Source organism: Sinocyclocheilus anshuiensis, unplaced genomic scaffold (genome assembly GCF_001515605.1).
Source record: "Sinocyclocheilus anshuiensis isolate Anshui unplaced genomic scaffold, SAMN03320099.WGS_v1.1 scaffold676, whole genome shotgun sequence".
Taxonomy (NCBI): Eukaryota; Metazoa; Chordata; class Actinopteri; order Cypriniformes; family Cyprinidae; genus Sinocyclocheilus; species Sinocyclocheilus anshuiensis.
Genome location: NW_015558579.1, coordinates 1597314 through 1612084, shown reverse-complemented (window position 1 = coordinate 1612084; position 14771 = coordinate 1597314). Strand labels below are relative to the sequence as shown.

The 14771-nt window shown below is 38.0% G+C and overlaps 1 protein-coding gene across 1 annotated transcript in view; it reads left to right on the top strand.

The window, feature by feature from the left end:
• Nucleotides 1-4973: 4973 nt before the first annotated feature.
• Nucleotides 4974-14771, top strand: part of LOC107679813 (cysteine-rich protein 2-like) — a 19929-nt gene continuing 10131 nt past the window's right edge. The window contains exon 1 of the mRNA XM_016475494.1: nucleotides 4974-5088. Coding sequence (XP_016330980.1) covers nucleotides 5046-5088 — 43 coding nt within the window. The 5' untranslated portion in view covers nucleotides 4974-5045. The remainder of the gene's footprint in view (nucleotides 5089-14771) is intronic.

The following is a 14771-nucleotide window of genomic DNA, read 5'->3' as shown; positions in this document are numbered from 1 at the left end:
GTCAACATATTCTGTTACACCAAATACACAAAATAATGATCTTTAAAAAAGCATCATATGACCCCTTTAAGAGGTCTGATACCAACCGCTCTCCTTCAGTCTCTTGCAGTTAATAATATCCAGAACCACTTTAATACAATAATAGACAAGTTCTGCTTCAGTACATCTGGATCCTCATTCATATTTGCATATGCAATAATAGCTACACGACTGGGTACACTTATGCGACTGGATTCCTGGCATTACCCTCAGAATATATTTAATTTCTGCTGTTTCAAATATAATTCTTTTATTAGTGGTATTTGTGTGGCACCAAATTAAGAAGCAAAGACTTACACCCTGCTGAACAAAATGATCTTAAACCAGCTTAGGTTGGCCTAAGACTAACAGATTGGTTTTTGGCCAATCTGCTGGCTGGTTTTAGGGGAGTTGGGGCACTTTTTTTAGTGTAAGAGGAGACCAGCTTAAACCACGTAAGACCAGAAAACAGCTTTTGTAGGTTTAATTGGGATTTTCAGCAGGTTATAGGATCAAGAATACTTGGTGGGCTCTTGCCAGAATACCTTAGTAACTGCAAAGTAACACCCTAAAACACTGAGAATGTGTTTAGTATTATTTATAGTTTTTGTTAATATTTAGAATAGTTTTAATTTTTAATTTATTTCAGTTTTCATTTTATTTTTTGTGATTTTGTAATGTACTTTTGTCATTTTTATTAGTTTTGGACAATGGTTTAATTTATTTCTATTTCAGTTAGTACTGAAACTTATTATCAAATTAAACTTATTTCAATTAGTTGCCAAGATAACATTTAAAAATATTTATAAATATTTTTCTTCAATGCTGCAATTATGTGATCAAAAAACAGTGATATTGTAAAGTATAAATACAATTTAAAATATCTTTTTTATATATTCTAATGCTTTAAAATTTAAATTGCTGTGATGGCAAAGTGGCTAAATAAATTTTTAGCTGCCATTACTCAATTTTTCAGTGTCACATGATTCTTCAGAAATCATAATATGCTGATTTGGTGCTCAAGAAACATTTCTGAATATTATCAATGTTGAAAATAGTTGTGCTGCTTATTATTTTTGTGGAAATGTAACATTTATTTTTAATATTTTAATATATTCATATTTAGGATAGTTTGAATTTCTCTGTTGTTATGATTTTGTAATGTACTTTTGTCATTGTTATTAGTTTTGGAAAATATTTTAATTTACAATTTCTATTTCAGTTAGTACTGAAATGTAGTATCAACTTAAACTTATTTCAGGTAGTTGCCATGATAACATTTCAAAATATTTTGTTTATATGTTTTTCATGTAATATTTATATTTTATTTTAATTCAGGTTTATTTTGATTAAAAATCAAATGTTTTAGTTAACAGCAACCGCATAGCAACTATTAACAACTGTAGTATCATGTAGTATAATAAATCTAGTTTAATTGTATTAATTTGAAAGGAAAACATACTAATCTCCTAATTAAGAGTTTAAATACTTCACCACACCTAGATTATGTCTTGAAAATCTGCTGGTATTATTTTTAACAAGCATTTAATAATGCAGATGTTCCCACATGAATCACGACAGCACACACTTCACAGTGTGTGAAGAGTCAGGCTGGTTTTGGGTGTGTTTGAAGGGTGGTGTGGGTGTTTGGGTGGAGTATGCACTGAAGGCTACACACTTGCTTTGGGGAAACGTGCCTCTGAATCCATCCCACGGGAAACGGGTGTGAATGGAAGAATGGGTATTTATGGAAGGCAAAGGGCCTTAGGCACCTGTTCACCACTTGTCCCAATGGATTTGCACAGGCTTGAGGTGAAAGTAATCTGAAAATGTATACACACTTTCAAGAGTTTGGGGTCAATAATATTTTTAAATATTTTTCACCAAGGCTGCAACTGTGTGATCAAAAATACAGTAAAAACAGCACAGTTGTAAAGTATTAATACAATTTAAAATAACTTTTTTTATATATATATTCTAATATATTTAAAAATTTTAATTTCTCTGATTGCAAAGCTGAATTTTCAGCAGCTATTACTCCATTTTTCAGTGTCACATGATCCAATACGCGCTTTTTTTTTGTGTGTGTTTGTTTGTTTGTTTTTGCCTTCATTAGGACAGGAGAGAAATTTTATACAGGATGAGAAGTGGGAGAGAGAGGGGGTACGGGATCGGGAAAGGTCCACGAGCCGGGACTCGAACTCGGAACACCCGAAGCGCAACGGCGCATGAAGAAACATTTCTGATTACTATCAGTGTTGAAAACAGTTGTGCTGCTTATTATTTTTGTGGAAACGTGACATTTATTTCAGGCTTATTTGACAAAATAGAATGTTTAACATTTATTTTAATGAAAATTTATTTGCATTCATTTGAAATAGAAATTCCAAACATAGTGTAGGAGGAGGCCGGGGCTAGTTGTCACACTATTTACTTTAGGGAATAATTCTCAGGTTAGTTTTTAAAAGGCAATTTCTGCACATAAACTTTGCCTACAAAAGTACCAAATATTTTCACTGTTATTGTCCAGGGGGGGGGGGATATTGTTTACTGATTACATGGCAGGGCATGTTGTCACACAATATGGGGTAAGTTGTCACAATGGAAACCTGCCATAATACAATAGCTTTTATTTTATCAGCAAAAATGTAAGTAAAAATTATGAAACAAATAAAAATTATGACAACAAAAATGTAAAACAAACAAAAATATTAAACCATTATCTGGCCAACTAGTAATGAAATTCTTACATTTAAAATACATAAATAAATATGTGACAAATGCTTTGACAACTAACCCCATTCTCACTTATACAGTCAGGTCCATATTTAGACACAGGCAACATTTTTAATATTTTAGCTGCTGACCAAAACATATTCAAGTTACAGTTATATAATGAATATGGGCTTAAAGTGCACACTCTGATCTTTAATTTGAGGGTATTCACATCAAAATTGGACGAAAGGTTAAGGAATACAAGCTCTTTAATATGTACCTCCCCCCTTTTTCAAGTAATTGGACAATTGACTCAAAAGCTCTTTCATGGACAGGCGTGGACTATTCCTTCATTATTTCTACATCAATTAAGCAGGTCAAAGTTCTGGAGTTGATTCCAAGTGTGCCATTTACATTTGGAAGCTGTTGCTGTGAACCCACATCATGCGGTCAAAACAAATCCATCAGAGAGATAGCAGGAACATTCAGAGTGGCCAAATCAACAGTTTGGTACATTCTGAGAAAAAAGAATGCACTGGTGAGCTCCGCAACATAAAAGGCATGGACGTCCACGGAGGACAACAGTGGTGGATGATCGGAGGATCCTCTTCATGGTAAAGAAAAACCCTTTCACAACATCCAGCCAAGAGAATACCACTCTCCAGGAGGTACAGTAGATGTGTCTCTGGCAAAGTCTACAATCAAGAGAAGACTTCACCAGAGCAAATACAGAGGGTTCACCACAAGGTGCAAACAAGGCCAGATTAGACTTTGCCAAAAACCATCTAAAAAAGCCAGACCACTTCTGGGAAAGCATTCTTTGGATGGCTGAAACTAAGATCAACCTGTACCAGAATGACGGGAAGAACAGCTCATGATCCAAAACATACAACATCATCTGTGAAACATGGTGGAGCAGTGTGATGGCATGAGCATGCATGGCTTCCAGTGGCACTGGGTTACTGGTGTTTAGTGAAGACGTGACAGAAGACAGAAGCAGCCGGATGAATTCTGAAGTGTATAGGGATGTACTCTCTTCCCAGATTCAGTCAAATGGAGCAAAGTTGATTGTATGGCGCTTCATAGTACAAGTGGACAATGGCCCAAAACATACAGCAAAAACGAAAGGCCTGGCAAAGCATCACAAAGGAGGAAACCCAGTCTCTGGTGATGTCCATGAGTTCCAGACTTAAGGCAGTCATTGCCTGGAAAGGATTCATTGAGAGGTTTTGAGCAAAATTGCTCCAAAAATATCAAAAATTAACATTTTATACGAGTATACGAGTCCCACTGCATTAGAGTTTTAAAATGTTATAATTGTTGTAATTTTCCACCTTTTAGTCATTTAAAAACATTACTCCACAACAAGCATTAAGGTTTCGTCCCGCCAAGCCAACACAGCAAATCCCTGCACTGCAGCTGTGCAAATGTGCTAATACAGCAAACTTACTGACGCTGTAACACCGACACACAAATGAACTTGAATAAACTGGACGCTGCAAGATTCTTTCAAGAATTTCAAGATTCCTCTCACTGAAATCAGCTATAGGTAGAGTGCGAGTCAATATTCACATAGGTATCAAGAGGCACTTTTTTACAACAGTACTAGTCAGGGTTCTGTTTGACTAGTCGACTAAGCAATTTGGAGATTTATGGGAGACAACAGGACTTGGTTGCGTGTAACTGTCAAAGGAGTGTAGAGTCAGGAAAAGGGGGACATCTGCTCTGCTGACTGATCAGTTTGAGAGAGAAATGACGTGGACACATGGTCAAGGCAAAAGCCTGTAAGAGCCGGCAAAGACCTGAGTCTAAAAAAAGACATGGGTGACAGACATTTTTGGGTGTGTGGAACAGTGATGTAAGGGACAAACTAGTCAAAAACGTAACGCTGCCATACAATGACCTCAACCCCAAACAAAAAGAGAAGTGTTGTGAGCATGACTGGGACTTGCCAATATCTTTCTCCCTCTGATTTCCACTAGTAACGGTCTGGCAAGTGCTGAAGAATCCCTATTCATGAGAAGTGAAAGGAACCTTTGTTGGAAGCCTTTCACATTCCCGCTGAAGAAGGATGTAAAAAGGAAGAGCCAGTGACAGACAGGAGCCCACGCCCGCTTGATGACTGACCGTTAGCCTGACCAATGAGAGAAGCGAAAAGCGCAGCGCTCAAACAGATCTGTGAGAGAGGGCGGGGTTATGCAAATCAAGCGCGGCGCTTTCAGTGGATGCGCTCCCGCTCTCAAGCCATTGGTCGACTTGCGCGCGTGGAAGACAAACCTGACGGTGAGTGAGAGGATCCACTTCAAGAGACGATGGCTTCAAAGTGCCCTAAATGCGAAAAGACTGTTTATTTTGGTAAGTTTGTGTTTACTTTTCGGTTTAATTCTGAACCTCTATTAAAAATACATTCACCGTTATATTTTGATATGCTGACTTCCACGATGTATAATCGTGGAAAGCGATGGTTTGTTTACACAGGTGTTGATAAAACGGATTTAAACATTTGCGATAGATTGTAAAATAAATGTGTCTGCGGATAATCACTCACTTCACCGCTTTCAGGAATTCACTTATACTTTCTAGTGCACTCACCTCTTTCAAAACTCCCCAAAATTATTTCTATAACTTGCTAACGAAAAGATGCGGTGCATTCCATGAATACGGGACTTTTGCAGTGCTTAGAGGGACAAACTCCATGTTTTTCTTTGCGATTTTATTTATATCAGTTCATTGTTCCAAAGCTATATTTAATTATCATCTTATATTTTATTTGTTTTTATTTATTAATATTATAGATGCTGTTTTATATATTAAACTACTTAAAATATATTATGTATCCATTATATTTATTTATAAATTCTTTAATTTATAAGTTCTGTAGATTTAATTTTGACATCTATGTTTGATGTGAATGTTTTGTGTAAAATGTGACAAAATCTCACAAATCATGGTTTTAAACTGTTTTTAGACATATGATGATGCATATAAAATGTAATCCCTGACCATTTAAGAAAGAGGGGGGAAAGCCTTTTTTACCCTATTTTGTACTGGAAAGTACCAGAGATAGAAATAAATATGCAAAGATAAACTTTGAATGCCAGCTTTTTACTTTCAGACTGCTGAGTGCAATGACAGCCAGTTTATATTCAGACAATTTTATTGCCCACTTCTGTAACATTAATAATGAACAGTTGTATCTAAGTCCTGTCTACATCTTACAATCACTTTTATCTTCTTTTTTTAACATGACCAGATGAGGGGCTATTTTTCTTTTTTGACCAGATGAGTGGCTATTTTTATTAACACTAAAATGAAAGCTTGAAAGTTGCTTTACTTTGCTTTTATAGGCATAGATGTTTTCTTAAATAATACAGCATGTGGCTCTTGGTGTGGATGTTTTGGGAGCTGAAAGATCATAGCGAATGAAGGACCTCTTATTTTCATTTATATCCATTTTCAGGCCAACAGCATTGATATCTGCTCGATATATACCTCTCAATCCATTAAACAGTTGAATAGCCTCTCTGCCACTTCACCTTATCATCCCTGCTCTCATATTTATAAGGTTATTCATCAGTGCATCAGAGCCTTTGTGGTGGAAACTGAGATGATTATTCAGCTCTTATTTATGTTGTATTAATCTGTGTGTCAACCGAACAGCCTTAACATACGACCAATAAAGCTGTCGGGTGGTTTTAAATTGATGTAGTGAGCGAGGTGCTGTTATATAAAAGCAAGTGCAGCTCTTTTCATGGCTATGTGTCTAGTAGGTGGGCAGAAAGTTCTCTAGCTTGGCTGTTTTTCAGCTGGTTATGCTTCAGGATCCAGATTTCACATAGGACGACAAAATGTATCAATTTTTCCATTTAGTTCACAGGCTTAATAATGTGCAAAATCACTCATATAACATCAAAAATAGCAATTTTGCTTTAAAACATACAGGTTTTGAAGTCTAAATAAGACATGATGGCTGGTTTTGATGGAGACAGACAAAATGCTTGCTGCATTTTGATTTTATTGGGCGCAAGAGAGGAACGTCTCTGACGTTTCTGACGTCACAGACAGTCTTATGGTCCATGATGCCATAGGGCAGAAGAAAGGACAATTCAGGGTTTCACCCAAGACCTTGGTTTATGTCATGAGGGAGTTGGTCGAGATGGATGTGGGTGACTGTGCTTTTATTAGACTCACGTTGAAGCCAAGACGCATTCCATGCAGCTGTGGAAGAGCAGGGGTGCGGTTCTCCTCTTTTGGTCCTCAAAGTGTGTTTCCTCTGAATATGGAAATGTCACCAAGTGGAATATTTGAGGTTGACGGTGAATGCTGCATCCAGATCCACAGTCTAGACATGAATGAGCAGAAACCAGCAATAAGGCTTTATTAAATAATAATCGAAATAATCATGAATAATATTTATATTATTGTTTATTATTTCATTGTTATTTTTTATTTATCTATTAATATTAATTTGCATTCCTGGTTTATATTCAATATTAAATGTAACATATTAAATAAAAAAACAAACTGGTTTGGTTGCAAACCCAGCTGTTCCAGATGGTATTTCCAAACTGAGTTTGTGGGAGTTAGTGCATGTGTTCCTGTAAATTCCTTTCCTGTTTCAAGTGGTAAGCCACTGTATTGAGAGGAAACTTTTCAAACTTTCGGTTGAACCTTTTATTCGTTTGGTTTTCTTACACAAGAGCAAGCGTAAAAGCTTCATTTCTCACATTCAAAGGTGACGCATTGAATCAGTACTTTACAATTTTTCATACTTCAATTCAAAATGGGTGGGCTATCCAAATTTGAGAGTCTATACTCTGAAAAATATTATCGGCATTGTGTCCACTTTCACATTTGAACACAACCTTTGGAAGCAATTCATTTATGCCTAAAAAACAAAGGCAGCATTGTAAGTCAACAAATGTAAAAAATGTATGTGATCGAAAACCTGTCCCTATTAATGGCAGACAGAGCTCACTTGCATTGTATCAAATCTCACTGACGAGAGAGAATCTGACAAAACAAAGAATCTGCTTCTTTCACTTTCCTTCATCTTTTCTCTTTTTCACTGCTCTCCCTTCAAGGCCTGTGCTCACTCTTGAATAGAAGTTAGGAATGCTTTCTTTCTTAGATGCCAGTCACATCGAAATGTGAGAGGGCATGTCTATTATGTCATCCTTTGGTTTCAGATACAGGCAGACAAACCGTTGGTTTAATGGGGAGTTGTCCATACCACCCCTCACTTTTCCTTTTTTCTCTCTCTGTCCCCATCTCTCACCGTTTCAGATTTACTTTTACTGCTTATACCCATTAAAACCCTGTGTTTTCCGCATGGCTGCCTCACAAGCTGTTTTAATGTGCAGAATCGGTTATATAATGCCACTTCTTGTATGTATGTCTACTGTTTAGGGGCGTTGCGTAATCCTGGGAGTCAGAATTGGGGGACGTTTGCCTTGTCTGTCAGGATTCCTGCCAGGCATGAACCTCGACCATAGTTACAAGATGTTGTTGTTTTTTTGCGCTTGTTGCAAGGTTAGCAAGAAAAAAGACCTAAGCCATCATGTAATTACTTGTGTTTTATGGGACTAGCCTTTAAACTGACATTATTCTAATTCGACCTACCCGAAGGCCTGCACACATGCATAATTTGCCTCCATAAATTTGCTCTACCTGGAGACACATCAAGGAGAATTTAATGCTGTGTGTATTTTTTCCTCTCTAGAATGTTCATAAATCACCCCATGAATGTATCAGAATCTTTTTAAATAAAAATTCAGAATTTTAACTGGTTGAATTTCACAAAATGTATAGTTTAAATGTAAACTACACTGAAATGACAAATATTTTAAATAAATAATTATTTTACATAAATACTAGTTTTTATGTTACAGTAATGAATATTTTAAGGCATTACTATAATTAGAATTGGAAAAGAAAATGTGCTTAATTGTCAGGAAAGTGTTACAATGCAAAACATCTTACATTACAGCAGCAATTTCTTTCTTTTGATTTTGTAATGCAATGTGATCCAGCCTGTTCATAATAGATTTCATGATATTCACCCAACCACTGAAATGTGAGGACCAGTAGAGTTTCATATTGGCTGCAGGGAAGCTGATTGAGGCTGAGCTCCACGAGGCAGCATTGATTTGTACTGACAGCCATGGGCACTGCAGTAGCACACAGGCACATGTAGCTCTCATTCAAGCCAGACAACTGAAAATCACGAGGTTGCCTAATTTATATCAAGAGGAAACTGCGAAGAGACAGACATCTTGCCGTGCCTTGGCTTGCATCAGCAGGGCCACATCTGTGCAGCGAGGGCCCAAACCATACCCAGCCTTTCCGCACTACTGTAAGGAAATTCACAAGCCACTGCAAATTGGAAAACCAAGCTCGCAATCAGATGCCTATTTGAGATTTGTTTGGAGAAGGAACTGCCACTCAGGAGTTGATGGCTATGGGCAGGGTCTGAAAGAAAGGCACTGTTTGCCATCATAGAAGAGTAGGGTCATTAAACAGAGCTACAGAACACGATTTGAGAACAGCATGGGTACTATTTATAGCTAAAAAAGCTGAGGATCATGGGAACTAACCACAACAATCATCTCCCTGCTTACTGGAGCCAGGAAGGGCATGTAATGATTTTATGTACATTTGAGCTACAGTTTACCTCGTTTTATCTCTGTGTGTGATCGTACATGTTTGGCTAAGGCCTGAAGGCCCTCAGGTGCAAGGCTAGCGGGTCAGGCTGTAATCAGTGACTCGAAGCGAAGCACCATGTTGGACCCAGATGGCGTGCATGTTGCTTTTGCAGTACGAGGGGACACAGTCAGGATAGAGTACAGTATAATAGTAGTGCTCTGAACAGATGGGTCCACATTAATGGCTGTTGAAATGGAAGCAAATCTGTCCCTGCCTTTCAAATTTATTTAAATGTGTGCGACCACATTGAGTGGACGGATATATAACACATGTCATTTGCCCATCTTTTGAGTCCTGATCTCTGTTAGGGACTTGCATGTCCGGTTCTTCAAACCATGTACAGAGTTAATGTCAAGCCAGTGCCAACCAGTAAGTACTTGTTTGTTTATACTTTTTTGGAGTTTTAAGTTTTATAAAAATCCATTTTAACACACTGAAAGTCTCTGCTGAGGATGATGGAATAGGTTTTAGAGTGCATTTCTGCTGTGGAGCCTATAGGGTGTTCAGCTGTGTAAATGCTTCCTTATCAATTTCTTTTTCTCGTTAGTGCAGGACTAAGCATCAGATTTCATTTAATGAAAAATGGCCCCATTTACTTTCTAAATACACATTCCTGGTCTTATATATTATGCAAACAAAGGTTGGTCTAAACAGTGTTTCATCTTGCACAACTCTGAAATTAAACCAAAAGCCAGGAAATAATGTTAATCAATAGCCGGACGGCAATTTAGGCGTTGTTTAGGCTACTAGGTGATTTGGCCTTGCCGACAGTTAAAGGGTTGCAAATGTAGTTTCATGTCAACTTTTAGGGACCGCACATTTGTAGAGCCTCCTTAACCACCTTATTTTTCAACGCTGTTGTAAGGTATTTCCTGTGAATGTGTGAGACTTCTGATTCATTAGCCATTATAGGTAAATAACTAAAAAGAATAACAATGTACAGTAAACTGTAAAACTATTTGCACTAGAAACCAAAGTGTTTATGATTACAGTTTACAGTAATAAAATAATATGATAGTAATATCAAGAAGTAGGGATGTACCGATACCACTTTTTCCAGTACTCGCCCGATACCGATATTTTTATTTTTGGTACTTGCCGATACCGAGTACCGATACCGATATTTTTATTGCATTTGTAAATTTTTTAAATGTTGGGTACAGAAACCGAAAGGGTATGTATAATCTTAGTTGCTTAACTTCATTTATCAAATAGATTCAGTCAAACCAAAATTTATTCAGACACCTTCAACATTTCTCACATTATCAAGTACTCGCCCGATACCGATACTTTTATTTTTGGTACTTGCTGATACCGAGTACCGATACCGATATTTTTATTGCATTTGTAAATTTTTTAAATGTTGGGTACAGAAACCGAAAGGGTATGTATAATCTTAGTTGCTTAACTTCATTTATCAAATAGATTCAGTCAAACCAAAATTTATTCAGACACCTTCAACATTTCTCACATTATCAGTTTATTTGCTATAGTTTAGAAAATGGTAATAAAATATGACAAGAACTCAGAGTTAAACTGTGTCAGAACAAATTCAGCTTGATAATGTTAGATAATTTTGATAGAAAGGTATGTAATAGATTACAATCAACCAAACTAGTATTTACACAACTATGAATACTTTGTCGGGCAACCCTTAGCCTTAATGACAGCCTGTAGTCTCCTGGGCATGCTGTCATCCAGCTTCATGAAAACCTCAACTTCAATTTTTTTCCCAGTCTCGGTCTGAATAATTTTTGGACCGAAATTTGTATCAATTTTACTGGTAGTCCACTGTATGAAGAATTTTTGGGTACGATTTGTCACAGTTTACTTTATTTTGCTATCCTCACTTACATAAATGAACTATAGTGTCCTGCACCCACTAGTAAAAAAATTATATCTGGTCTCTGAATACTTTTTGGTTTCACTGAATATCCTTTGGTTATTTTCACACTTAATTATGCCCATTAAAATGTATTGTTGTTGGTGTTTCTTTGTTTGAATATGGCGCTTATCACATGCTGTGTGGTATCAGCGTTTGGTATCGGGGCATTTTAACGAGTACGAGTACAGGAGACCAGTATCGGGCCCGATACCGGTGCAGCCCTATCAAGAAGCATAGCAAACTGTTTTTTTGTACAGCTAAAATAACTGGTTGGGGTTGATACCAGAAGCCTTGCACATTTAAGTAAAAAATGGCCATGTACACCCTGTTGAAAAATCCAGAATATGCTGGTTAGGTGTGTTTTGAAGCATGGCTGCTGGTTTGAGCTGGTTTAAGATGGTCCTTAGCTGGTCATGAGCTGGTTTAAGCTGGTCATGTGCTGGTCCTAAGCTGGTCCTGAGCAGGAGCTAGTTGCTTAGGACCAGCACATGACCAGCTAAGAACCATCTTAAACCAGCTCAAACCAGCAGCCATGCTTCAGCATATGCTGTATTTTTTTCAACAAGGCACTCTTACATTAAAAATAAAGTGGATAAATCTTTCACTTTTGAATACAGCTTTGTACTGACCTCACTTAAACCCACCTTATTGACCCTTTGCTAAGTCCCACCTTAAAAAAAACATTATTTATTGAAGCCATAGCCTTGTGGGCAGTGCTCCAACATATCGCACAATAGCACTTTGGCCACTCTTGTTCAAGTCCCTGCATTCAATCTTTTCTCGGTTCCGTTCCCCTCTGCTCTATCACTTCCTGTGAACTTCCATATCAATAACAAAGGGCAAACTATAACTGTGGCCTAAAACACACACACAAAGCTGTGGGAAGCCCGGGGAGCAATTGGGGGTTAGGTGCCTTACTCAACTGCACTGTTCATTCACTCCCCCACCTACATTTCCTGCCAGGACTGAGAATCAAACCCAGGACATTCAGGTTACAATTCTGACTTTCTAACCATTATGCCACAACTGCCCCTATAATAGTGACGTAATGTAGCCAGAGAGGATATATTATTACAGTTCATCTTACAGCTTTCTTGCAATAGGGATGTTCCATAAAGCTTGTCTGAATTTGCAATAGAAACCAAGTGGGTGAAGCTTCCCCCTTGGTTACAAGGAAGAGAAGTGTCAATTATACAGTGGTATCAAAAATAAAAATCCTCGCTGTTGTTGATGCATCTCTCTCTCACGACTTGATTTTTTTTTTTTTTGGCAGAGTAAGACTCTTTGAGAGCCTCTTCTATTCTGGAACAACCCCAGGATATTGAGTATGACATGTTTACAGAGAGACTTATTTACATGATATCAGGTTGATAAATCTTGCTTGGTAATGTTGACTTCATTAAATCTCAAATGACTCTTGTTTGGTAGAGAGAGTTGTTGTGACAGATTTGCTTTCGAAATGAGAGCTGACTGCATAGTGCAGCTCCATTAGCCCACATCCAAACCTGCATCTGTTCTGCTGAGATGGCACAAGCTCATTCGTGTGAAGGTGCTGAGGGTTTCGTTTACTCTCCCTTTGCATGCCAGCCAAAACTCATTAAACAAACCTCTGTGTTGTTCATGGATCAGTTGACCTGGTGTTTGAGGTGTTATCGTCTGATTTAATTGTGGGGTAAATTGAGGGAAAACACAAGATCTAATGGCTGACAGGAGATATTACCTCTACAGACAGTACCAGCAGGACTAAAGAGATTACCTCTGCAGCTCAAAACAAAGCACTAAGAAGCTTATCAGCGATCAGGTGTACATATTGCACTGCGTGTGCTCAATAGAGCCGGACATTGGGTGGTACTGCAACCTCTCGTATAGTCTTACACAGCCGTCCATTACGGCTCTCATGCATCTACGCCTCGCATCCAAGGTAACCTGACCCTTTAATGAAGCCCTCTCTGGTCTCCCGTGTCTTCCCTCACCGGTCGAATGGATTCCCTTAGGGACGAACGAGATGACAGTGCTGTTAGGATATCGCTGTTGTCGCACCGTTTCTATTGGAAAGCAGAAACCAGGCTTGCAGTTTTGTCTGCGGACAAAGCTTCTTGTAAATATACCACCCAAGACACTGATTTCCTTTGGCCGTAGTAAAAGAATGTGTGTTAGAGTGTGACTGGAGGTCGTCCAGGGGTCTATTCAGCTTGATGAGCGATTAGCGATTCCCTCCGCCCACGCAAAACTACACCAATAACTGAAACGGCTCCCCAGCAACCTCTTGTACAACAACAGAAGCCCTTTTAATGGCAACTCTGTTCATCTGCACTTCGTCAACCACCACGTACACACACTTACCGTTGTGTAGTAGTCATTGGCATTGGCATCTTCCCTGCAGAGATACTCTCTCTCTTTATACCCAGTTGGGCCATTGACTGTGAAATCTCACTTATCTTGGATTAGCCTCCTGCTGGAAAACCAGTGATTTATACTGTCTGGATCTCTACGTCTCTCCAGTGTGAGCCTAGAATTAAGTTGGATATGATGCCTGTGTTAGTAATAGGGTTACATTTATAGTACATAACTATTTCTCTTTTTTTTTTCTTTAAAGGGGAGGTCTAAAGCTATTTCATGCATTCTGACTTATTTACACTGCTAAAGATTTGGATCTCATGCTAAACATAACCAAAGTAAAAAAAAAAAATAAGTTGGATGTTTGATGGAGTGTTTCTGTGCCAAATACACTCCTTCAGGGTTCGTATAAAAGTAGAGTGTTTCTGTGCCTTCGTATAAAAGTTTTGGAAAGGTTTTTTTTTTTTTCGAGTATGGCCCTTCATGACATCATAAAGGGAGGAATTCCTTGTATGGACAATTCCTGATATAAGGAATTCCTTGTATCCGACAGAGCGGGAGCACGCCCGTCAATGTGCTTCATTTGGGTTACGAAAGTTGTCTGCAGCGCTGCACAGGACTTGCTTGAAGAATTTGTCGTTTTGTTTTTAAATCACAAAATCAACAGTCTACAAAGAAGTGTGTTTTTGGTTGTGAGGGAAAGATAACTTTGTTCAGCTTCCCAAAGAACCTAGCCTTAAGAGAACAGTGGATGCAGTTTGTTTCTCCGGGGCAGCAACAGAGTTGTGCAAGTGTGTTTGTTTGTTCCTGGCATTTCGTTGACAAATTTTTTATAAACAAATTAAATAAAATTTAGTTCAATAAAGTTTTTTTGTTCCTGTTTTATTTATGTCGATGTCACAGCTTGCAGACGATCACTACGCAAATCTTCGCATGCTCGTGTTTCTTTAGCTTTGCCCACGACACGCCTCCCAAGAGCTTGTTTTCTAAGAGAAGCCTAAAGCTGTGTCTGTCTTTTATAAATCTGCTAAAACTAAAGACTCTTCGGTGATATGACGGATGCAGTACTACTCTATAGGTACTCAAGATTAACATGAGATTGGGTGAAACT